This window comes from Mustela erminea, chromosome 6, assembly GCF_009829155.1.
Source record: "Mustela erminea isolate mMusErm1 chromosome 6, mMusErm1.Pri, whole genome shotgun sequence".
Taxonomy (NCBI): domain Eukaryota; kingdom Metazoa; phylum Chordata; class Mammalia; order Carnivora; family Mustelidae; genus Mustela; species Mustela erminea.
Genome location: NC_045619.1, coordinates 2,743,633 through 2,769,294, shown reverse-complemented (window position 1 = coordinate 2,769,294; position 25,662 = coordinate 2,743,633). Strand labels below are relative to the sequence as shown.

General features: G+C 56.8%; 1 protein-coding gene across 1 annotated transcript in view; it reads left to right on the top strand.

Annotated features, from left to right (window-relative positions):
* TBC1D22A (TBC1 domain family member 22A) overlaps window positions 1-25,662 on the top strand; it is a 292,897-nt gene that overhangs the window by 152,998 nt on the left and 114,237 nt on the right. The window contains 1 exon segment of the mRNA XM_032345894.1: window positions 7,646-7,755. Coding sequence (XP_032201785.1) covers window positions 7,646-7,755 — 110 coding nt within the window.

Sequence of the window (25,662 nt, the reverse complement as noted above, 5' to 3'; positions counted from 1 at the left end):
TGCGGTCCTTACCGTGTCCTACAGGGGCCGGCGGGCGTGAGGATGCTGTATGCAGAGTGGGGAGGGGTGCGGCTGGTGACCCTGGTGCCGGAAATGCTGAGGGTGAGCATGCTGGGCGCCACCAGCTGGCGGTCCGGTGACTGCCATTTCATGGTGTGGCGCTGATGTGTCCTCTCTCAGGCTTTCCTCACTGGAGGGCCGTCAGCGGCGGGGCGGGGACTCTCCCTTCTGCCTCAGTAGCCGATGCGGTCTGTGGGCTGTGCTTGGAGCATCTCCCCCCCCCCCCGCCTCCGTTTGTTTCCAGAGCGCTGTCCCCAGATGGGTACATCTGCACCTCGACTTGTGGGGGAGCTACTCGGATGGGCACACGTCTCCAGGGGCTCCCGCTTTCCTCCAGAAGGAAGCCCAGCTCAGGAGCTCAGCGCCTGCGGCTGTGGTGTCATGGTCCTCGTGAGCTGTCCCTGCCTGTGTCATGGGGACGTCCTGCAGGCTTACTGGCTCTGGGCTCTGCGGCCTCCTCCCCGGCCCCCATGTCCCCTCATGCCCTGTGCTTGATGCTGCCACTTTCTGGGGCTCAGCCCCAGTGCCTCCCAAGGCCGCCCTCTCCAGGGGCGGGGACTCCGCTCTTCTGCACCTGCCGTGCTGCCCCCGTCCCTTGTCACACCACTCACTTGCCACGTGGCCAGCTCTTTATTGACATCGCTCTGTATGTCAGTCTGGTCAAGCAACACCGTGAGCAAGGCCAGTAAACAGGGCGTGAGTGCACTGGAGCGGGTCGGCGAGTGAGCGCGGGCAGCCCTTCCTCTGGGCTTCGTGGTGGCTGTTCCGTGTCCACCTCTCCCCCGGCCGGCTTCTGACACACGGAAGTACTCGATTCACGTTCGTAGAGTCAGTCAGTATTTCAACCAGTAGCATCTCAGTTACAAAAACTCCGACTCCCAGCGTTAATGAACATCAGAGATCCAGTCAAGCCAAAAGAGTGTTGTGAAATTCAGACTTTTTTCACTTACAAAAATGACATTACAGAGAGGAGGATCACTAAAAAAACAGACTTTCACTTCCCCCTGTCCCTCAGTACCACATGGGGTCTGTGATTGGTGCTCCCCAGGAGCTGTTGGGGGCTCTCCTGGGCCTGGAGTCAGGTCGCAGGGCGCTCCTCCAGAGAGAGGAACAGCTGCCCCGTCTGTGCTGTCCCTGGCTTGCGGTTTGCACGAGGTTGGGGACCCCCGATTGCGGCTGTGCTTGGGGTGGAGGTGGACGAGAAGCAGAGTGGTGCTGCTGGGTTCTCGTTGTTTGGGGTCCGCTGCGGGCTGAGAGATGGGTAGTTGGATGTGGCCGCGTCATGCCATCTTGCCTGGCCCATAGCGAGGGCATCGGCCTTGGTTTGTCCTTGACTTGTGGCCGTCACATGCTGGTGTCCTGTCGTCCACTGACCGTGTGTCCGTGTCTGTGGGCTGCAGGTTTGTAGCCGCATGCCAGAATTGGGAACTCTGACGGTGGTTAGTTTGTAACCTTGAGCTGGACGTTATTTATATTAACATTAAACATTCACCCGCCGAGCCAACTTGATGATGACCTTACTTGTTCTTGTTGAGCCGCAGAGTTTTGTGAATTGATGGTCTTAGTGGCGGCCCCTCTCTTACCGAAGCGGGACTTTTCCCTTTGCCTTGGAACCCAAATCTGTGTAATTAAGTGCTAAAACCTCCATCACCGAAGTGTCAGGCTTTCAAATTTAAAACTCCCAAGTTGGGCAATGCAGAAGATTAGACCGTGGCGTGATTCCAGCTGGCTTACGAAGGAGAGAATGTTTTTGATTACCAGTTAAGCTCCTGATTACGTGAAGAGGCTCATTGCAGGGTTCGTGTGATGCGGGTGATGAACGCGGCCGTGACAGCCGTGGCGGGCTCCCTCCCTGACCTGTGCGGCTCACCCGCCGGCGCCGGCTCTCCCCACGCCTCGAGCCTGGTGAGGCCCCATCTACCCTTACCACACTGATCCCGCGTCACACGCTCTGTTTAAATTTGAGGTCTTTCTCCCTTTCTGATTCCCCAAGCTCCCCATTTGGTTTGCGGTGAGGCAGAGCCCGGCCGCGTGCCAGGCCTCTTTACGTTCCGGCACATCCTGGCCCTTAGGGGGTCCCACGGCTGTTCCTGGGGCCCGTGCCAGGGTCTCGCTGAAGCGGGCTGGTGTTGTCCTGGAGGGGAGACCCAGAGCTTGGGGGAGCCTGTGGTACTGACGGGCTCTCTTGCCCACCACGTGTTTTATGACTGTGGGAGTGTTTTCACCCATGAGGCTGTGCTCTTCTGGGGTTGTGGCGGCTCTTGCCTCCTCTCCCTACAGAGTCAGAGGCCTTCATGCTGCCCCATCTCCACGAGACTGGGAGGCCAGTGTTGCCAGCCGGACTCCATTCACTGCCAGGCGCGGCTGCTCCCGGCTCACGACCCTCCTGCGGGTCCTTTGAGTGTCAGCCGGGCTGCTTCCCTCTGAGAGCTGTCTCGGGTGTGGTGGGCCCTGGCCCCCGAGGACGCGCCCTGTCCGCCCGTGGTGGTGGGTGACGTGCTGTCTGGCGAGCAGCCTCGTCACACGATGGACTTGGCCTTGAGCCCATCAACCTGCCTCTTCTCTACCCAGCACTGATGCTGCCGGTTTTCTGGACGTGGAAACGTGGACAAGAAATTTCTGGTCTTTGTGTATATAAGATAGCTTTTTGGATACAGCAGAGTAGAGGTTGTATCCCCGTGTGGTTTTTCTTTATGTGGCTGAATGTTCTCCATGCTTTTTTTTTTTTTTTAAAGATTTCATTTATTTATTTGACAGACAAAGATCACAAGTGGGCAGAGAGGCAGACAGAGAGAGAGAGGAGGAAGCAGGCTCCCCGCCGAGCAGAGAGCCCGACGGAGGGCTCCATCCCAGGACCCTGAGACCATGACCTGAGCCGAAGGCAGAGGCTTTAACTCACTGAGCCACCCAGGCGCCCCTGTCCTCTGTGCTTTTATTGGTTCCTTTTATCTACCTGTCCTTCCGCCGACCACGTGCCCACCAGGCTGCTGGCCTAGTCACCTCTCTGGGTGGGCTCCTTGTGTGGTGCCGTTCACCCCTGTAGGGTGGGCGTGCTGACCCGGCCCCGGATGGCAGCAGTCCCTACCCCAGCTGCCCTGACCCCCCGTGCCCCACGAGCTTCTCAGAGCACTTTGAAGGGCCCCACCGCCCTTGGGAACTTTTTCTCTCAGGCCATCTGTGGGAAGATAGACCTCCGTGAAGTGATCTCAGTGGCGTAAGCAGTATGTTTTTCCATGTTGCAAAAGTCATGACTGTTACTGGTGAAAACATGTGTTCTCTTTTTGCTCTTTGCCTTTCTACAAAATGGGAAGAGTTGTACTTACTGCCGCCCCGACGTTCTTTCCCGGGGCAGCACGGACCTGTTGCTGGCATCTTTCTGAGCAGTGCTCGTGTGCACAGACAGGTGAGGGCTGGAATTTGTGATATAAATGGTGTCGTTGATAAGGATGGGATTATTTTACAAACTGCTTTTTCAACAATAATATGGCAGCATAACATTTTCAAAGAATTTATTTAAATCATTCCCTGAAGCCGTTTCGTGGTTTGAGAAGGCAAGTGAGATATTTTATAAATTAAATGGCTGTTTCTACGTCCTGTGCTGGCATATGCGCTTGTGACCCCCTTGAGACAGCGGGTCACCTGTCCGGGACTGAGCCATGCTTCTCTGCGCCCCTGTGCGCATGTTTGTCTCCTGGTCACTCTGTCTGGGGACCAGGGCTCCCAGCTTTCTCAGCCTGGTGTCCCCAGGGTGCAGGGCTGGGCCCTGATCGGTGGTGCTGTGGGCAGCACGGAGAGCAGGCTGGGGTCGTTCTCCGATGGTGGTGCGTGCATGGTGCTGGTGTTTGTGCTGATGGGGTCGAGTGGGACGTGGAATCCAGCCCCAATTTCAGAAGCAAGAGGTTGGCTTAAATTTCATCATTGGGGACCATGTGTTTGGTACCAGTGCCACGTTCGGGGGCCCGTGGTAGCTTCCCTGTGCTGGCTTCCAGGGCCTGTTAGTCCTGCCTGGCTGGGAGAAGGCCGTGGATGCGGTGTTGGGGACTGTGGTGCCTGGGTGTCCTGTGCGGCCTCCCGCTCCTCTGCCAGCCGACAGCCTCGAGCAGCTTGTGGAGCATCTGCTGGTGTAGGTCAGAATTAGCTACTGCACAGCTCCATGGCCCGGAGGGGTCGGCCCTGAGAGCCCCAGCTCTTGCCCCGGCCCTGGCCCTGGCCCTGCGGCTGCCGACCACAGGGCTCCTCAGGCCCAGGGCTTCCCTGGTGGCTCTCCACTCAGGTTCCTGCCCTGCCTGATCCCCCTCCTCGCCTCCGGGACGCGGAGGCAGCATGCCCTGGTGGGAGGCGCATGTTACCTTTGGATTCGGTGGGGCTTGAGTTGTAGCCTGTCATGACTGATGGCCATTTCAGGGTATGCCTCTGAGGACCCCCTCCCACCCCACAGCGTCGAGTCTCCTGGGCCTGGTGGCAGATGGTGCAGGAAGTTAGCCTCTGATTGATGGGATCCGTGCTGAACATGCTGATTCTGCTGTTGGTTTGGTCTGGGCTGTGTCCCCAGGAACCACTGGAGCCCCGTTTCCTGTGGGGACCCCCCAGGAGGACCCTGTAGCAACTGCGCCAACCTTGGGGTGTTCTTTTTTCAGCTCTGACCCTGTGCCCATGATGCAGCCCTTCCAGAGTGGTCTGTGCTGCCCTCTGCACTTGCTCCTGTGTCGGCAGATGTTTTCTCCGGGAGGACGGATATTTATCTCGTTCGGACAATAAGGGTCATCCTGATTCTCTCGGCCTTTTGGAAGACAGATTGGCATAGGAGTTCTCTGAGTTAAATGCCATCACTTCATTACGTTGAAGAGTGACAAATGGCCTGCTGTGAGAGGTGACACCGGAAAGAGGCTGCCCAGCTGAGCTTTCCTGGTATGAGGCAGTAAGCCAGCTCAGCAGAGCGAGAAACCTCTCCGAGGCCTGCGTCCTGTGCTCCTGCACTGGGGAGCCCACTGCCTCTGTGAGCTGGGGAGGAGCTGGAGGCCCGGGCAGGCTCTGTTGCACCAGCTGAGGCAACTTCTTGGTGCTTTGAAGGCTGTGGAAACAGAGAATGCGTCGATGGCAAGCTTGTCACGAGGAGTCCCTTCCCGGAGACGGGGGATAAAATCAGAGCTGCTCCAGGGTGAGGGGATGTGGACCTGAGTCCGCCAGAGCCGGAGGAGGCCGCTCATGCTCGTGCCCACCAGCTTGCTCTTGCAGCAGGACGGTGTCACGCCAGGTGGCCCTCGCGTGCTCGGCATGAGCCCGGGGAGGCCATGTTTCCTCCTCTGTAGATGGGTGGAGTTGGTGCCTGCCGCCTCGGCTGCCCCAGGACCTCGGAGCGGCATTCCTGCAGGCCACAGTGGGGCTTCGTTGGAGGCCAGACGTTGGCCTCCTGGGACAGCCGAGTTCTGAGGCTGGGCACCTTGCCGGGCTGTGGCTGGGAGGCAGAGCTGTGCCCAGCTGTGGGAGGGAGCGCCCACAGACCACAGAGCAGCTGGGACGGGGCATGGGACCCCGGTGGGCTCAGACTAAGAGACTGAGAGGAGGGCGCTCAGAGCCAGGCAGGCCAGCCCGGAGACGCTCTTCACCCCAGTCCTGCATCAGAGGGAGGGGCTCTGAGCTTCTGGAAGGGCCTGCCTCTTACTGGTCTCTGTGTCCCAGGCCCTGGAGCCACCACGTGGGGAGCACCTTCTGCGGTTGTCACGTTGCCCCAGTGAGGGGACAGCCTGGTGTCCCACATGGGACAAGTCGTAGGCACCGTGGCCCATCCATATGTCAGAATGTTCTTCTGCTGTGGAAAGGACTGAGGTGCTGGCCCTGGTTGGGGCCAGGATGGCCCTGGGGGCAGGGTGCTGAGTGAGGGGAAGCAGACACGAAGGCTCTGTCCCTTCCCATCACGTGGAATGTCCAGATCGGGCGGCTCCACGGGGGCAGAGCACAGAGGGGCGGCTGCCAGGGGCTGGGGGATGCGGAGTGCCTGCTGGCTTGGGGTGGTGAGAATGTTCTGGAATTACGTGGTGGTGATGGCTATCCAACTCCGTGAGTATACTAAAGCCCACTGAATTGCGTGCTGTAAAAAGGTGAATTTTATGGTATGTGAACTGCATCTCAATCAGATACATCCCTGGGACGAAACCAGAACACAGAAGTGCTTGTCGAATGAGTGGGGGAGTGAAGGGGGAGTGGGAGTGGAAGGACTTGCCCGGCCTCCGCCCCCACAGAGGGCTCCCGCGTGCCCCAGGGACGTGCAGTGACGGGACTGAGAGCAGCGCTGGCTGGGATGGGTCCTCGTGGCTGTGGCTGGGCCGGTTGTGGGTCCAGGGCTGGGCCTGCCTGCATGGACCTGTGTGGCCCACACATAGGGCCCGGCCGGCTTGGGTCGGGACTCGCCCGGCCTGTTGTCAGTGTCAGGTTGTCTGTCGTGAACAGGGAGCGAGTGGAGTGGAAGGGCTTCACTGTGGCTGTGACGTGAGGCGAGGCTGTGTTGGGCCGCCTCTCCGGAGGGCCGCGGCCTGGCCACGCCACCACGGGCTGCCCCGGGGGCCACGCCTGCTGTGTTCTCCGCACCTGTGTCAAGGGGCGCGGTGGTGGGGCTGGCAGACGTGAGACGGGGTTCATGAGCGAGGACATCGAGCCGTGGGGAGGGGAGCCCGGCCCCTCCTTGTTCCTCGCTGCTCAGCAGGCGGGAGCCGACGGTGTTCGCCGAGTGGCCGTCGGCCGACTCGCACCTTCCCGGACGTGCTCTCGCGGGAGTGTTTCTTCTCGGGAACGCTTTCCTTGCAGAGGCCCTGCATGTTTGCAGAATCAAACACAGGTAAATAAAAGGAAAAAGGAGAACACACAAGTCTTAAAACATTTATGTGTTGTGCTGGATGAGAGCGGCTTTGTAAGGACCTAAAATTGTTTGTTGAGACGTCTGATAGGCCGTTTCAATTAAGTGTCTCTTTTGCGTTTTAAAAGGTTTAATTATGTTCTCTCTTGGGTTTTTTATCCTCGAAGAAAGTGACCGTTCAGAGCCCTGTGGCCTCTTCTTTTTCTCCGGGCTCCTGCCTCCGTGGGGGCCCGCCTGCGGCCGCGGGGTCTCTGCCGGGTGTGGTTTTGGAAGCCCTCACCTGGGGAACCCGTTCTAAGAGAAATTATTGTCTGATGAATATGTGACCACATGAGAAGCAGAATTTTAAAAAACGTGTGAAAAAACCTCTCAGGTCTCTGTTAGGAATAAGTAAGGTTTTTTGGTGCTCTTTTGTCAGGAGATGAAATGTCTGAGATGCAATAATTAGAATATATTAATTATGCTAATTAATTGAAGAGGACTTAGAATATTAATTATCTGCAACTAATTAGATATTAAAATGGAGAACGATTAAGTGCTGGGGTGGAAGCCTAGGAGCCATGTAGTTCGAGCGAGAAAAATGGGCCGCAGCGTGACCTTGCCGGCGGCATGACCTTGCCGGCGGCATGACCTTGCCCTCAGCGTGACCCTGCCGGCCCCGCCCCGCCCCGCCCGCCCGCTGGAGCGACCCGTGGGCTAACCGCTTGCTGTCTCTTGCATGCTCCCCGCGCGCAGAGGAGGAGGAGGTGGACGCCGCCGACGTCTCCCGCGTGCCCGCGGACGTGCTGCGCAACGTCGAGGCCGACACGTACTGGTGCATGAGCAAGCTGCTGGACGGTATTCAGGTGAGCCCCGGCGGACGCCGCCCCGTAGCCGAAGCCGGTGTCATGGGGGCGGGAACCCCGGGCCTGACCGTGCGCCTGCCTCTGTGCCCTGCTCGGCCACCCTCCCTCCCTGCGCTGGACGCTGCCTCCTCCACGGGGTCCGAGACGTACCGCGCGTGCGCGTGCCCGCACCCCGTGCGCGTGCCCGCACACCCCTGCGCGTGCCCGCACACCCCTGCGCGTGCCCGCACATGCGCCTGCAGACGGCTGTGGTGTCCTGAGGGTTCCAGCAGTGGAGGGCTCCAGGGCCTGGGGCTCTCCCCTCCCGCGCAGAGTCTGGCCCGCACGCGCTCCGAGCTCCCCAGCTCTGCTCCTGGTGACGCCAGGTGGTAGCAGCACCACGTGGGTTGTCGCCCATGAGCCGCTGTGATCATTGGCCGTGCCTGGTGAGCTGCATTCAAGGCAGCTCGTCCCTTACAGGGCGTCGGAGTTAGGGCCTCAGCGCCTCACCTGTCACCCGGGGCCCCTGAGCAGCTGGACCCACAGTCTGTGCTGGCCCCAGCCAGGGGTCTGCTTGTTGGGGACAGCGGCTGTGCCCAGTCCCTGAGGGAAGCACAGGCTGCCGGAAGCCCTGCTGCCCGTGGTCGGGGCTCTGTTGGACTTGGTGTCCTTCGGGACGGATGGTGGCGATTTTCGCAGAAAGGCTGCAGGTGTCCCAGGGCCAGGGGTGATTTCATGGCAGGGGTTTGGGGGAAGGACCCTGCAGCAGAGCGGGAAGGGGGACTGGAGCCTCTGGATGTCGCAGTCCATGGCTGGGGTAGATGGGGCCCCCCAGTGGGGTGTGGACCACCTGAGGCTGGCTCTGTGCCCACGAGCCTTTCCGACATGCACGCTCTGTGCTAGGGGCTGCGTGCCTTCCTGGGGAGGGCGGAGCGTGTCAGGCAGAGGCCTCCCAGGAGCTCCGTGTGGGGTACAGGGTAGACCTGGAGGGGGCGTAAGGCACGTGCGCCTGAGGACCCAATTGGGGAATGCGGTGAGACTTGGCAGAGGGGAGACCGTGCGGGGCGGGGTGTAGAGCCCACAGCAGGGTTTGGGTGATGGAGATTTTCTGCGGGCCCTCATGGGCCGGCTTCATTCCAGAGATGCCCCAGGGGTGGGGACCGTGGAAGACGCTTACATGATGTATTCTCCAGATCGGGCCCTGAGGTTTAATTTGCGGAATTAGCCAGAGTGACCGTGTGGGGGAGAACGGGGCGGCCTCACCTTACATTTATCGACCGAGGAGCGACAGAGCGAGTGGAGGCCCTTCCCGTAGGAATGAATAGGAGCCTTGTTGGCGTCGGACAGAGAAAAACACGCCCGCTCGGTTCTGGCCCCGGCGTGGGTTTGTCACCCCTCCATTGTTGATGTTTTCACACGTGTTAGTCTCTCTCCCGAAACGGACGACTTTTTCTTCCCCTTTAGAAAAGGGATTGAATCATAATGTGGGACTTTATAAATTTCAAATGTCACTTCTCGGATCGTGAGTGATGGAATTCCTGCCATTTAAATCCAAGATTATCCTGCTTTTGTGAGTAAAATCAGCCGTACACTGGAAGTGACACTGGCTTTTCATTTCCCTGCCGAGGGTTGCCGTCCGAGGGGATGGCCTTGGACCAGAGTGTGTGTGTGTGTGTGTGCGTGCGCGCGTGTGTGTGTGCGTGTGGCACTCTCCGGGCACGCGCACTCACCATGCCCTGCACACCACTGGGAGCCACAGCCTTGACGTGAGCAGTGTTGAGGGTGCCAGTTACCAGCATGGGGGACCCGGGGAGGTCTGTCATCCCCTGAGATGAGGCGAGCTCCTCTGGGGGCTGTTGGGTGAGTGCGGGTGTCCCTGCTGCTTTGTGCGGACAAGGGGACGGAGGAGCAGGAGGAGGGCGGACCGGGGTCCGCGCCCCAGGGAGCTGGAAGCTTCTGTTGGGTGAGTGCGGGTGTCCCTGCTGCTTTGTGCGGACAAGGGGACGGAGGAGCAGGAGGAGGGCGGACCGGGGGTCCGCGCCCCAGGGAGCTGGAAGCTTCTGGTGGGTGAGTGCGGGTGTCCCTGCTGCTTTGTGCGGACAAGGGGACGGAGGAGCAGGAGGAAGGCGGACCGGGGGTCCGCGCCCCAGGGAGCTGGAAGCTTCTGTTGGGTGAGTGCGGGTGTCCCTGCTGCTTTGTGCGGACAAGGGGACGGAGGGGCAGGAGGAAGGCGGACCGGGGTCCGCGCCCCAGGGAGCTGGAAGCTTCTGTTGGGTGAGTGCGGGTGTCCCTGCTGCTTTGTGCGGACAAGGGGACGGAGGAGCAGGAGGAAGGCGGACCGGGGGTCCGCGCCCCAGGGAGCTGGAAGCTTCTGTTGGGTGAGTGCGGGTGTCCCTGCTGCTTTGTGCGGACAAGGGGACGGAGGAGCAGGAGGAAGGCGGACCGGGGGTCCGCGCCCCAGGGAGCTGGAAGCTTCTGTTGGGTGAGTGCGGGTGTCCCTGCTGCTTTGTGCGGACAAGGGGACGGAGGGGCAGGAGGAAGGCGGACCGGGGTCCGCGCCCCAGGGAGCTGGAAGCTTCTGGTGGGTGTGTGCGGGTGTCCCTGCTGCTTTGTGCGGACAAGGGGACGGAGGAGCAGGAGGAGGACGGACCGGGGGTCCGCGCCCCAGGGAGCTGGAAGCTTCTGTTGCTGTGTGTGGGCTCATACTCCTGGGCTTGCCTGGACTTCGTCGCTGTCTGGACCACACGAGGACCATCTTCCTGGAGCCCCTTCTCAGCACGTCACTGCCCTGGTCGAAAGCCACCAAGAACTCATGCTGGCGGCCCTGTCAGCCTGGCCTTTGCCTGTTCCTTGCACGTGAGGAAGTTCAGGGCTGTCTGTTGTGTTACGCTCAATCCACATGCCAGAGAGACCACAGGGAGTCTGGGTCGCTGTGCCACATCCGTGCGGCGGCTGTCCCACTCTCCTCAGCCGCGGTGAGGGGGCTTCCCGCCGTCAGCTGGTGGCCACGGTGGGACCACGGTGCGGCAGCGACGGCTTGTGTGCCCCGAATGGCTCTGAGCGTCACAGCAGAGCAGATGTCATACCCTGCACGCACACAGATCCCTTGCCTGGGGTCAGAGAGCGTTTGCAGGGACCTGCCTGTGAGCCCCGGAGCCTGTGGTTTTCTACTCTGCTCTATAACCGTGTCCAGCTGGAATGGGTGGAAATGACTTCCCTTTTGCTGGGTACGTTCTAGACGGCAAAAACCACGTCTGTGTGTTGGGGTCCCCTGGGGGTGTCAGTCTGGGACTCTGTTCTGCATTAGGCCGGAGCGTGGTGAGCGCCTGCTGTGTACGGGTGCTCTGCACAGCCACCGACCTGCTGTCCCCGTGGGGTGCGTGTCCTGGTGGCCAGAGGTGCAGGGAGTGGGCTGCAGACGGAGGGCAGAGTTCTGGGCGTTCTGGGGGAGGGGCATCAGAGTTGTGGGGGTTGGGGTGCTCTGGTCACAGGACGGTGACAGACGAGGCCCGAGGAGAAGCTGCACCCTCCCTGCTGCACATGCCTGGAGGCGCTGGGTGATGTTGAGCGAGAAGTGTCTGAGATGGGGAGCCTCCTCGCCGAGGCGGAGTCACCCAGACCCAGGAAGGATGACCCCACTAGTGGGTGCCGGTGGGTTTGAAGGAGCCATCACGGTAATGCCGGAAGGTAAGGTTTTATCGCCCTGGCGAGGGGTAGAAATGAGATAAAGTGGGGCCTGCGTAGGGACACCCGGGGCTGCTAGAAGTAGAAGTACAATGGGTCTCCTGCCGAGGCGCTCACGTTCCGTGTCTCGGGGCTGCTTTAAAGTCTTCCAGAGTCCTGGGATGCCTGGGTGGCTCAGTTGGTTAAGCAGCTGCCTTCGGCTCGGGTCATGATCCCAGCGTCCTGGGATCGAGTCCCACATCGGGCTCCTTGCTCAGCAGGGAGCCTGCTTCTGCCTCTGCCTCTGCCTGCCATTCTGCCTGCCTGTGCTCGCTCAACCTCTCTCTCTGATAAATAAATAAAATCTTAAAAAAAAAAAAAATTTAAAGTCTTCCAGAGTCCCGAGGAGCTCAAAGAGCATTGACTCATGCGGGTGAATTCTAGCGGCATTTGCTATGTTAGCAACTAGAGATCCTTTAAAAATATTTAGTAATTTATCTTAAAATAACAATGATGAATCCGTTAGAGGCTTTATTATAAACAGCGTATCTTGGTGGTAAATGAATATTTTCTGAAACGTAACTATTTCGTGAGAAGGAAGGCACCATAGTCCCCTGTGGTCAGGCGGTCTAAGGTCTGACTTCCCGGGAGACACCGGATTCTCCGTGCGCTTGCGTGTTCCGTCCGCAGACAGATGTGGTTTCGGTGGGAGCGTGTGGAAACGGTCGGGCCTCCCACAGGCAGGGCGTTGGGAGAGGGAGGGGGATTTTCGTTGCACTCTCCGACCACCGTGGGTGTTTGCTCGTGGACACTAGGACACAGCTTAGCACGTGGGGGCTTCCTGCAGGTCCCCTGCCGCGTGACGGCTGACGCCATGTTGGCCGCCATTTTGTGCTCGGGGACGTCCAAGTCCGTTGGGCTGTCTGGCACTAGGAGCGGGTGTTTCGTCCACACGTGGTTCAGTACCGTCGGACGCTGGCCATTTGGGGAATATGGGCTGATGGAGGCGTGCCGACCTTGTAGACGCTGCCACGCTTCATCACGCCGTATCCGTCTGGGCACGTTCCCGCCGTCTCGTCAGAAGCTATACGCCCAGAGTGGCAGACAGAAGTTCTTCAACATTCAGAGTTTGGCTTAAATGCTCAAATATTATTATTGGCAACGCATAGTGTCGATTGTTTTCCTTGAAATGACAGTCTTTGTTCATTTTTGGGAAAGTGTCTGCCAAGTACCCAAGTTTGAATAACCCGTTTGCCTGTTAGTCATTTCCTCTAGTGAAAATGAGGCTTCTGGAAGAATGTGATCTTCCGCTCCGGCTCCAGCAGCCGGCCAGGGGCGCTTGAGAAGAAAGCAGTGTTCTTTGGTGCTCATCTCGAGCGCTGTCTGTGCTCTTCCCGCCTCGCCACACCGGGTGTTGAAAGATGGTTACGTGAAGGTCAGGATCTGACGCAATAGTAATCCTAAAATTAGGAACTTCATCAAGAATGTCCTTCAGCGAAACTGCCTTTTTTTTCCTTTTTCCACCGTGAGTGTGTGGCACTAAGAGTACAGTTTGTCGCACCGCCTGCACTCAGGCCAGTGTGTCGCCGTCTCACCTTTCGTGTTGGCCGTGCAGGCAGCGACACAACAATGAAGGTAAATACCGCTGCTGTTGGTAAGAACATGGTTTTGTTCTCAGGGACTGCTTGGAAGGGTCTCCTGGATGGCGGCAGTGGGCTGACTGTCCCCGAGAACTGCCACCCTGGGGGCTGCTCTCCTGGCACAGGCCTGCGGTTTTCCCACGGAAGAGCCCCCAGAAGGTGAGCTCACGACGGAAAAAGAACGAGGCAGAGAGCGTGGCCTGGAGTGAACTCAGCCGTCACCGTGGTTAGCCTGGACCCACCCGAGGGACTCGGCATCCTGCGGCAGTGACGTGACCGGACCCCAAACAAGTCATTACCATGACGGACAAGGCTCTGAGAGAGGAGCTCACAGGTTGTTGGAAAGACAGAACCTCTGGCTACCAGACTTAGGGTCGCTGGCATTGACAGTTCATCAGACACAGCGGATGAGGGTTAATCGAAATAGAAGGAGAAATTCCGGGGGCGGGGGCAGCACCGGGGGAAGGCATGGATTTGGAAGAGAGCTTAGGGCTGGACAGAAGGGACAACAGGCCCCGGATGGGAAAACATGCTGCGGGAGCCCCGGTGCACACACGTGGTGGCCTGGAACTTTCTGGCACCTGTGAGAGACATGGGCTTTTTCGGTCAGTAAATAAATCTCAAGAAAGACCACATCTTAAAAAATCACACCTGAAGAAACCAGTGTACAGCCGCTTCGTGCGGGAGGTCGGAGCAAACGTCACGGGAATGGCTGGCGACAGACCGATGAGTTGTCGGGGCAGACAGTTCGGGGGAGGCAGGCTGCGGCAGGAGGAGCAGAGGCCGGTGAGACGGGCTGTGTTCGGTGTTCCGCAGGGGGTAGCTGTCAGGCCAGCTGCATTTGCGAGCAGGATCCAGCCGTACACTGCTCACAAGTCACTCACCTAAAACACGAGATTCCTAAACGGCAGGAAGGAGGGAGTTGGGAGAAACGCAGCGGATCAGCACTAACCCAGATGGGATCTGGGCGCCGGGTGGCTCTTCCGCACTAGGACAGGAAGTGGAGTTTCAGGCAGAAAGCGTTATTTGGGATAAAGAGTATCACTGCCGAGGGACGAGTGGATGCATTTACCAGGAAGGCACCGTCCGCCATGACATCACTGTGCGTGCACGGACAGCAGTGCCTCTTGTCAGTGTGCGTGTGTAGAAGGCAGGGGGAGGGGAGAGGCAAGAATTTGGTGGAAGTTCCTGAAGATACTGTTAATGGCAGACGCTAGTCTGAGTTCTTTGCATTTGTTCACTGTTGGTGTCACTTCGGTTCCCCTGCAACGTGACTGTAAGGTGCTCCGGCCGTGGGGCTAGTAAGCTGCGGAGTTGGGATTCAGACCCGCGGAGTCAGGCCTTAGCTTTCCTGCCTCTCCTCAATTAGGTCAGGCAGGAAGAACTTGCAAGACTGCGACTGACTTGTTCCCCAGACCGGATAGGGTTGAGCTACTGGCCGTGTCTGGAACCCCACGCCCAGCTCACCCAGTGTGTTCCCTTCCTTCCTATGTATATGGGACATTCTAGAAACAGACGCGCCGGCGGTTCCCACGGAGCCGTGCAGACCAGGGTCGGGGATTGGCTCTCCTGCTGCGCTGCGACTCTGGCCCGTGGACTCGCCCAGATTCCCTAGGGAAGCGGGGAGTAGGCCGGGGTCCAAGGCTGGGCCGCCGGGTCGGCTTTGGCGGCTCCGGGAAAGGCCCATAACCAGGCCTGCCTGGGCGTCGGGCCTGCTTGCTCATTTCTGATGGATGGTGTCCTCACACTTGGGGTTCGTTTAGGGGATGTTCTTTTTATGGAGGGGCCTTAGTGCTGGGAGAAAAGGAAGCAGCTGCCTTTCCGGGTGAAGTAGTCTCACGGGAGACTTGGTTCGCAGTGTGGTGTCCAGGGGCTGCTGCTGGCTCTGGGAGCGACCAAGGGAGGCCATCGGCACGACCCTTAGCAGCGGCGTGTGGGGCTGGTGAGGGGCCATCCGCTGCTGTGAGCCCCCGAGAGGGGACGGGGGGCACCTGCGGCCTCCTTAGGGGTCTGGTGTGGTAACAAGCGCAGGGGACTGAATGCCCAGCCGTGCACGGACAGCCCTGGCCGGGGAAGAATCCTACCAGGAGCTCGTTAGGAGGTCTAGGTGGCAGATCTGGGTGGAAGTCACCCGCCCACGGGACCTGCTAATTAATCTGATGGCTGGTTTTGTCTTGACAGTGGGTGTCATTGGGAGAGGATCCTTTGTTTTGTGGTGGTGTGGGCCACGTGGATCTGCCTGGCAGGCCATGTGGTGGGAGGTTCGCTCAGTGCGGGGGTGGCCTGGGCTGGCTGGACACAGACGGCTTGGGGGACAGGACCCTTGGTGTGGAAGCCGTGGCCGTGGGCTTCTGTTCTCTGTTCTCTGGGCTTCGGTGGTGAGTATCCTCAGTGCTGGGGAGGGACCCCCTCAACCCGCTTTGATCCTTTGACCCTGAATGCCTCTCAGGCACAGGTGTCTCACTTAGGGCCATGGTGCGTTTTGTTTCCCTCCTAGCGTTTCTCTGCCTTCGCAGCTGGGCCCCTGCCCGCTTCCTGCGTCTGTCCCCCGTGTGTCTCCTTCTTTGGGTGCGGTAGGGGTCCGGCCAGAGACTAACGTTGGACAGACAATCTGGTGGGCCGTTACTACCTACGTGGCTCCGCGGCAGGCGTCGCTAGGGCCGTGGGGAGGCGTTGGGGTGTGGAGCCCGTCCGGAGCCCCTTCTGTTGGGGACCGTCTGCCGTTGGGATGCGGTGCTGGTGCCTGCCGGCAGGTTCTGGACGCGGCTCTGTGTGGCGGGGAGGCCTTCCAGGCTCTTGGGGGGCTTCTTGGGCCTTTCCCATCGCTGCGGGGCCCCGCAGCCCCAGCGCCAGGGCTGTCGGCGAGCTCGTACCCGCTGAATTACGGCTGCCCCGCTCGCCTCCCTGCCGTCCACGATTCCTCTTGGCTTCATTACTTAACAGGCCGGTGTCTTCGGGGAGAAAAGGGCCGTTGCCTTTTATAATGAGTCTGCTCCGTCCTTTCCTTGGGGAAGCATCGCTCAGTTCTGAGAATCGGTCTGTGGCCTGGGAGTGACCGGGTGTTGGGGAAAGGGACTGCGTTATCCTGGCACTTGTCAGAGAGAAGCCTGGAAACTGGGTGGCGTGGCGACTCGCCGAGAGGATGTCTGGGCCACTGCCAGTCCTGTCCCTGGTGGGGGGGAGGCTACAGGGCCCGCTGTCCCTCAGATGTCGCTGCTGTGCGCCAGCTGTTGAAGATAAGGCCGGGGAGGAGAGGGGACAGTCGTATCACGGGAAACCAGAGCGGGTGAGGGAGCCCTTGGAGAGCTTTCTGTACCGAGAAGGAGAGGGGCCCACAGCACTCTTGGACGGTGGCCCAGGGTCCTTAGAAATGAGCTTTACCCAGCCAGAGCCTGGGGCGGCCAGAGGCCTGGGGGCGTTGTTCCCCAGCTCGACTCTGGGGACACAGAAGAAAGCGGGGAAAGGTGGCTGGGAGGACGCTCGCTCTCCTTGTGCCCAGCCCCGTGGCTGGAAGAGCGAAGCAGGAGGCACCCGGCCCGCGCGGACGAGCTCCTGTGTCAGACTTGAGATGACCCGGCCCGCGCAGACGAGCTCCTCCGTCAGACGGGAGATGGGCTGTGCTGCGCGCAGGGAGGAAGCTCCAGAGACGGCTCGTGAGGGTCCTCGTCGGTAACACGGAGAGTTCTTGGCAGCGATTTAGAAAGGTTTATTAAACAGATGAGAGTGTGCTGGTTACTGGGCTGCAGCAGAAGATTCATTAGGAATGAGTCATTGAGCAGCAAACACTTTAAAAATGAAAATTAAAAAAATTCAGTTCACAATAGCGTTGAAAAACGTCAAATCCGTGTCACTGCCTGAATGAATAGTTCATTCCTTTTAATTACCAAGTAGTGCTTCACCGCGTGACTCTATCACAGCTGGCTGCTCCGTCCTTCTTTCGGTGGAAGCCACGCTGTTTCCGGCCTTTGGTTGCTGTGAATAAACTTCTCATGGACGTTCATACGCACGTCTTCTTGTTGACGTGGCCTTTATTTCTCCGCTGGTGCCTAGGTGTAGCCTCGCAGGGTCATGCTGTGGACGTGTGTTTAGTTTTTGTGAAAAACAGCCTGGCTTCTTTCCCAAGTGGGCTGTACTGTGTAACACCCCCAGCAGCCATGGGTGCGAGCTGCCCCACACTCCCATTCTTGGACTAATTTGTGCTAGGATACGTGTGTGTACTGCTGGGATGTGCGTGTACTTACACAGTGGGGAGGGGGATGTTTTCTCCAAGTCTGTGGTATATCACTCCATTGTTCAAGAACGGTGTCTTCTCATGAGTGGAAAATTTTACTTTTGATGGAATCTAATTTATCTAACAGTAACCTAACTTAAAGTTTAAAATCTAATTTAAGTAAAAATCCTGCCCCAGCATGCCAGGGAATTATCCTTTGTTTTTCTTCCAGAAGCTTTATAATTTTTTAAAAAAGATTTTATTTACTTATTTGACACAGAAAGGGAGACAGTGAGAGTGGGAACACAAGCAGGAGGAATAGGAAAGGGAGAAGCAGGCTTCCCACCATGCAGGGAGCCCGATGCGGGGCTTGATCCCAGGACCTTGGGATCTTGACCTGAGCCAAAGGCAGACGCTTAAGGACTGAGCTACCCGGGTGCCCCAGGAAGCTTTGTAATTTTCATTTTGACTTTTTAACTTGACTTAATTTTTCTGTATGGTATGAGGAAGGCAGAGTGGATCATTTTTAAAATATAGGTTTCCGAGTTAGCATACTAGCATCATTTGTCGAAAACAGTTTTTTCTCCCCCAGTAGATTGCTTTGGTCCCTTTTCTGAAAATCAAATGATTATATAAATGTGTGTCTATTTCTGGACACCGTGTTCTGTTCCATTGATCTATTAATGCATCTCTAGGCCAGTACGTCCTGTCTTAATTACTGTAGCTTTTCTCAGAGTCTTGTAGAGAGAGTTCTCCAACTTTGTTCTTTTCCAAAATAAATTGACAGGAATATTTTTGGTCCTTTGCATTTTTTTAAAAAAAAGATTTTATTTATTTATATGAGAGAGAGAGAGTGAGCACATGAGTTGGGAGAGAGGGAGAAGCAGGCTCCCCGCTGAGCAGGGAGTGTTGACGTGGGACTCGATCCTAGGACCCCAGGATCATACCCTGAGCCAAAGGCAGAGGCCTCACCGACTGAGCCACCCGGGCATCCTGGTCCTTTATGTTTCTATATGAAGTTTATTGTTAGTCATTTCCTACCAGAAAAGCCTTAGAAAAAATAGTAGGAGCTGGGGTTTGAATGGGATTATGTTGAACCTATATGTCAGTTTTCCCAGAATCAATAGCATCAAAAATACCAAGTTTTTTAAACTTAGACATTTAAAAATTTATCCTCACAAACTTTTTGTCATTCTCAGTGTGTTGATTTTGTTCATATGTTGTTAAATTTATTTCTGAGTTGTCTGGGCTTATTGATGCAACTTTAAATGGTATAGCTTTGTAAATTTTGTTTTTCAAATTTTATTGCTGCTATGCATAAATATCATTGATTTTGTAAACGGATGTCCTTCTCTATCTAGCATTGTTGCGTAACAAATTGCTTCAAATTTCCCGACGTAAAGAACGATCTTTACTGTGCTCACAGATCTTTGCAGTGAGAATTTCAATCAGGACGTGGCGTGTGTTGCTTCTCCGTGTACCACGTGTGAGGCCTCAGGTGGGGAGACTTGAAGGTGGGTCCAGGCTGGTGCTTAGGGGCTGGAATCCTCTGGGGTCTCAGCGATACATGTGGGAGCTCCTTGTGCTGGGGCTCAGGCAGGGCAGAGGGGGTGGGCCGAGACCGGGACTGCAGAGTGACTGCCATCTCGTGGCCTCTCCCTCGTGGCCGTAGGATAGTCAGGCTTCTTACATGAGAGCGCGGGCTGCCAGGAAGATTTGCGGCCAGCAGCGTGTCAGGTGCGTGTTCCATGACTGGGCCTGTAAAGTCACAGTGTCACTTCCCTGTACCTTGGTTGAAGCCGTAGTAAGTCCTCCCAGATTCAAGGAGAGGGAAATGGGACTCGGCCCCTTGGCACAGGAGTGGCGTGGCCCCACAGTAAAGGAGCGTGCAGGATAGTAGGGGCTGTCGTGGCCGCCTCCGGAAAACGTAACGTGCCTCCTGTTTCTGGCGATCTCACTGAATTCACGGGCTCGTCCTGCGAGCTCTCCGGTGGGTGCCTTAGGAGTTTGCGTACACGATCGTGTCATCTACAAATAGAGCCTTCCTCCTCTCGGTGCCGTTGCCCAGCTTTTGTTTCCTTTTCTTCACTGGCTGCACTGTCAGGGTCCTCGGGATGGGAGCCTGGAACCTCCTTCCAGGCACTGCTGGGGAGGGCGGGGCTGATCCAGGCGCTCAGCCTTAGGTCCGATGGCAGCCGTTGGCTGTTTATAGACGCTCTTTTTCCGGTGGCTGCCGACAGTGCCACTGCCACAGCCAGGGAGTCCGTATGTCCAATAAGCTCCTGGTTTACTCCACTACGTCTTTCCGTTCGTGGAGTACCGGGATGTGATGGAGTAAGAGGTTGAGGGTTGACTTCTTATGACCTGGAGGAGGAAGACCAGGACGTCAGATGATGGTTTGCTTTTCCGAGTCTTTTGAAAACATTATGCAATTACATTTTGTCAAAGGCTTTTCCTTCTGTTGAAATGATCATGTCGTTTTTCTTACTTACTCTGTTAACGTAGCGAGGACCTTAATGAACTTTGTTAGGCTGACCTGCATTTCTGGGAAACTCCAGTTTGTCCTGAGATACTAGCCTTTTTCTGTATTTCTAGATTTTGTTTGGTAAAGATTTTCACCTCTCTGTGCATGAGGAATATTCTGTTCTACTTTCTTTTCTTCTAATGTTTTTTTCTTTTTTTACATGAGAGAAATGGTGGCCTGTCTTTCCTGAAAGAGTTGGTGTAAGGTTAGTATTATTTCCTCCTTAAATATTTGGTAGAGTTCCAACCGTGAAGCCATCTTGTGCTGGAGCTTTCTTTGTGGGAAAGTTTTAAGTATAAATTCAGTTCTGCTATAGGTAGGGTCCAGATTTTCTCCTTCTTCTCTTGTCATTTTTTTTAAAGCGTTTAAAAAAAAATATTTATTTGAGAGAAAGAGAGAGTGAGTGAGAGCACCAGTAGGCAGGGCAGGAGGCAGAAGCAGAGGGAGAGAGGACATGACCGGGGCGCAGGGGCAGAGGGAGAGGGAGAAGCAGACTCCTCGATGAGTCCTCGGGAGCCTGATGTGGGGCTCAGTCCCAGACCCTATGATCATGACTTGAGCCAAAGGCATATACTTAACCAACTCAGCCACTCAGGTGCCCCTCTTGTCAGTTTTTAAAAAAAATATCTTTTAAAAAGATTTTATTTATTTATTTTTAAAGATTTTATTTATTTGACAGACAGAGTTCACAAGTCGGCAGAGAGGCAGGCAGAGAGAGAGAGAGGAGAGAAGCAGGCTCCCCGCTGAGCAGAGAACCTGATGCGGGACTCGATCCCAGGACCCTGAGATCATGACCTGAGCCAAAGGCAGAGGTTTAACAACTGAGCCACCCAGGCTCCCCAAAGATTTTATTTATTTATTTAACAGAGAGAGTCACAGTGCGAGAGGGAGCACAAGCGGGGGGAGTGGGAGAGGGAGGAGCAGACTCCCCGCGGAGCAGGGAGCGGTTGCGGGGCTCGATCCCAGGACCCTGGGATCATGACCTGAGCTGAAGGCAGACGCTTAACAACTGAGCCACCCAGGTGTACTCCTGCTGTTGTCAGTTTTAATAATTTGTGTCCTTTAAGGAATTTGGTCATTTTAAACAAGTTGTCTAATTTCCGGGCATATTGCTTGTAATACTCTAATTCCTTTAATGTCTGGAGGAGCTCTTGCGATGTCTTTTCTTCCCAACGTTAGTGATTACATTTGCTGATATTCTGAGATCGGTCACGCGGTCTGTTTTGGTGACTATCTCATGTGTCCTTGGAAAGAATGTGTGTTTTGCTTTGTGGAGAGAGGTTTTCATAAATACCAGTCAGGTTCGGTTGGTTGATAATGTTAGTGCAGACTTCTCTGCTTTTACTGATGTCCTGTCTCCATTTTCTATCCGCTACTGAGGGAGGACTTCTGAAATTTTCAGTTACGACGGTTGATTTGTCTCTTTTAGTTTCGTCAGGTTTTGCTTCACATAATCTGTATCTCACTTATTAGATACACACATATAGAATTAGCTCTTAGGTTTTCTTGATGAATTTATATGTTCATTATTTTTATTGAGTGCTACGAACTACTCCTCACTATTCCTGGTCATGTTCCCTGTTCTGGAGTCCACTTCATTGGGTATAACACGGCCATTTTTGTCTTCTGTTGCCTTCGTCTTGGTGCATCTTTTTCTGTCCCTTTGCTTCTGATTGGTGGGTGCCTTCCTATTAAAAGTGTCTTTCTTGTAGAGAGCGTATACTTGGATTTTGCTTTCTTTAAGCATGTTTAGTTCATACACATTGATAGGTTCCCAGGGTAGTTATTTGTGTGCCCGGGGCTTAGGCTGCCACCTTGGAATTTATTTTCTCTTCATTTTATCTTTTCTTATTTCCTCTTTATTCCCCATACGTTCTTTTGGATGAACTGAGTAATTTTAAAAATTAATGGAGTTCATTTTTTAGAGCAGTTTTAGGTGTATAGAAACACTCAGCAGAAAATGCAGCTTCCCTGGGCTCCATCACCACGTCCTGATGGACACCGCTCCTCGTCTTGCCAAGACTGTGTGTCAGTGCGACGTGTTTGGTGCAGCTGATGCGCCAGCGTTGATCTGTTACTCCTGGCCGGAGTCCGGGGTCGGTATGAGCGATCCCTCTTGGTGTTGCACCTTCTCTGGGTTCGGACTAACGGATGTCCGCTGTTAGAGTCGCACAGGGAGACTCCAGGGCCTTAGACACCCCTGCGCTCCCCGCAGCCCTCCTGTCTTCCCTCAGACCCTTGGCAACCCCTGGAGTGGCTGAAAACCGGCCTTTCGCATTGCCCCCGTTGTCGGAGTGGCGGACAGTGGGAGCCCTGGGTGCGGCCTCAGGACTGGGTGGGAGCCTCCATCTTCACTGCTGTCCCGTGACCCGTGTCACCGTGGCAGGTAGGCATGGGAGGGAGCTTGCAGGTTCTGTAGGTTCAGTGCTGACTTAGCATGCCCCAGTGCCTCATGGAGCGGCCGTTCCGGTCGCACTTACCGGTGAGAGGACAGCAGATCAGAGAGATGAAGCTCGCACTCAGGAAGTGAGGGGTTGGCTTGATCCCATGTGACGACACTCCTCCGCCTGAGTGTGGTCTCGAGACACGCCGTGGAGCTCTGTCCTTGTCCTTGTCCTTCCCCTCTTCCCTGAGACTATAATGAAGACGTTGAGGGTGTTAGTGTAACCAGTGCCTCTAAGCTTGGAGGGACAGCTAATGTGATAGATGACATAATCAAGATTCAGAATGAGTTCAGCTGCCCGGAATGCCACCCGAGAACCAATCAAGGGAGCAAGCTAATAGGAATAAATGAAGAGCCCTATGTTCAAGTTCAAAAACCCAACCAGTAATATAGGTCGTCGAAAGCAGTTTGCATAATTTGGGCCACCTGTGTCTTTGGTGGGAGGCTGTCCTCGTCTTTTGGCCTAGATCAGGGGGTCGGTGGGGCCGCCGACTCCCCTGCCGCCGCTTTGCCCCTCGGTTACTCTGTGCCCTGCGGCCAGAGATGTCTTCTCCGAGTGCGGATCTTGTAAGCGTGGCGGGTCCCCATCTCCGTGGCGGTTCCTTCATGCCATGGCTGTGCTCTGGTGCGACCCTTCCCTCCCCGATGTCCCCCAGCCTCAGAATGGACCCCCCCACCTTACCCGGCCTCCTTGCGGTCCCTGCAGCTGTCCTGGCCCTCGAACCCCTCCAAGGAGGTGCCCCGCTCTGGGCCGCTGCCCGGCCTCTTCTGCGCCCTGCCCCGTCTTTCCGCAGCCCTGCTCGGCCTTCACATTTGCGGCCCGGGCTCCTGATGGGGCTCCTGTTCTGTGCCATGAGGGCAGGCGGGGCCCCGCACGTGGCAGGGGGCCCTTCTCATGCACTCGCTGTCCTGCGTGAGGATCATTTGCTTAACGGATGTCTCTGTGCACAGGATGGCCCTGGTGGGGCCCCTTTTCTCCGACTATGTCAGGGCACCCAAAGACCAGCCCAGGGTTTGGCGCCTCTCGGGTGTCCGTATAGGGTTGTACTCACGGCCACGATTCGTTGCAGTGCACGCATGCAGAGCAGAACCAGCCAGGTGGGGAGGCCCGGAGGAAGGCAGGAGTAAGGTCCCCGTGTCCCGTCCCGGTGGAGGCACGTGGGACGCGTCGCATCCTCAGTGGCGAGTCGTGGCGGCTGCCCTGAAAGGCCCACCTGCGAGGGAGCTCGCTCTGGGTTCTGTGGAGACCTTGTCACCTCAACGCCCTCTGCCTGGCACTTTCCAGAGCTCCAGACTCCCAGAAGGAAAGCAGTTCAGCGTAAGCTACACTGTTGGCCGAGGCCCAGTGAAGCTTCTTATTTGTTCGGGAATGAGGGCGATGCTCCCGAGCCCGCGGGTGTCCGGCACTGGCCGAGGGAGGGCTGGCCTCGCACACGAGCCTCTCTGAGGACAGCTGTCCCAGCCTGCTCTTCTGTGTGCCAGCTCTGCCAGGACGCAGCATGTCGTGTGGCCCACGGCAGGTACAGAAGTGGTTCTTGGGGAGATGAAGGAGCTCACGGTGTGACCCTGTTCTGCCGTGGACTGGACGGCGACATGACGGGCAGTAGCCGGGGTGACGTCCCAATGTTTGACACGGAGTGGAGCCGCCGTGGGTGTGTGCTCTCTGACCTCTGCGCAGCTTGGGGGCCCTGTGGGGCACTTTGTCCAGGGCTGTGTCCAGGGCCTGGGGGCACCTGCACGAGATGAGGGACACGGAGGTCTTTCAGGCCATTGTTTGCAAAAAGGACGTGCGGGGCTGTTCCAGAAGCAGGTCCAGAGGGTGGGGAGAAGGGCACCGGTGGTTTCGGCTCGGAGAGAAGCCGTGTTCTGGGGAGGGACGCCAGAAGGCAGATCCATGGTCGGGGTCCACCGAGGCCCTCCTCACAGGTGCTTGCGGGGCTGCCACGCTGTAGCTGGGGTGGGGGACGGTGTGGCGCGCTCCAGCTCAGCCCCCTGTGAAGTTAATCTTCAGCTTGTCCCTGCAGTGCTCCTTCAGAGAATGTTATTCCCCTTTCTCCCGAGGAGCGCAGACAGTGCTGTTCGCCTTTGTCGAAGCGTGGGGGGGATGGCACCGGGTGTGGGCGGGCCGTGCGCGCGCTTTGTCGGCGAACGCGGACTTCCCCTTCCGTGGAAGCTTCCCCAGGTCGCCGTGTTCCTCAGACCTTTCTTCCTCTGGTCGTAAGTTTCGTAGCGCGTGTTCTTTTTTAAAGACCGAAAATCAGATCTCAGTTAGGAAGGCTAAGAGTGTTTACTTGTTGTGAGGGGGTGATGTTGTCACTGTTCCTATTTCCGTGAACGGGTAGCGACCTGGGCCCAGTCACGGCTTCCCGCAGCAGGCGTCGACTGCGCCAGTTGCGTGTGCAGGTGCGTGTTTGGATCGGGGGCTGGGGCAGTGGCCCAGAGGTGCACCTGGTGCCCTGGCCTTGAGCAGGCAGAGCCCGTGGGAGGCGCTGTGCTGCTGGGATCTCGCTGCTCCGCAGGCCCCCCCGCCCCTGCCCGGTCCCCGAGGAGGGCCTGAGTCCCACGCGTCTCCTAGAGGGGCTGTTGCTGGGACCACAGAATGTTCTTTCCCTCTTACATCTTCTCAGTCAGTCTTCTGGCTCTGGAACGTCCTTGCTGTGCCTTCCAGAGGCTTCCTGGCCACTGAGCAGGGCCACCCACCTCCTGGGGTTCCTCTGTTCACCTCTGTGCCCTTCCCTGCTGGGCTCTGCGCTCTGAGCCCCGTCTTGCCGTCTGGGTTGGAACCCCTCTGAACGCTGGTCTTCTCTGCCTGGGACCCAAGTCCAGAATGCCAAGACCACAGCCCATCTTTAATCTCTTCTTCCCCTCTCAAAACACAGAGGTTTTTTTATTATTTTTTTTAAATTTGGAGGCTCTCAGGTGTTATTCTTTTCTCTTTGTTTGGATTTCTAAGAAAACCTATCTTCCCTACCTGGGTTTTGAACAAATTGAGAAATAAAACAAAACAGTGGCAGATGGAGACCGAAGAGTAACTTTTATTTCTTCTAAATGAGAATCTTGAAATCCTATCTCAGTGTGAGCGCCAGACGTACCGGCTGACCGAATCCTAGGATTACCGGGCTCGCGCACCCCATCAGCGCCAGCGCGTCCTTGGGGGCTGCAGAGCCTTCGAGGGGGCAGCCTGCCCAGAGTGTAGCCGGCTCCAACCGCTGGGAGGAGGGCTGAGCCGCAGCCTGTCTGTCCTGCCGGCTCTAGCAGCGGATAAGTTGCCTTCCTGCGGCCAGTGTCCTGGGGATAGAGAGAGGTCCAGGGGTGGTGCCAGCCGATTCCCCTTGGAGACGGAGAGGAGGGGCCCCTCGGGATGGACCAGCTCCCAGGGAAACCGTCGCCCCGTTGCTCTCCTGAGACCACCGGGGGAGGGTATTACAATGCTCCCCTGATGGCTCCG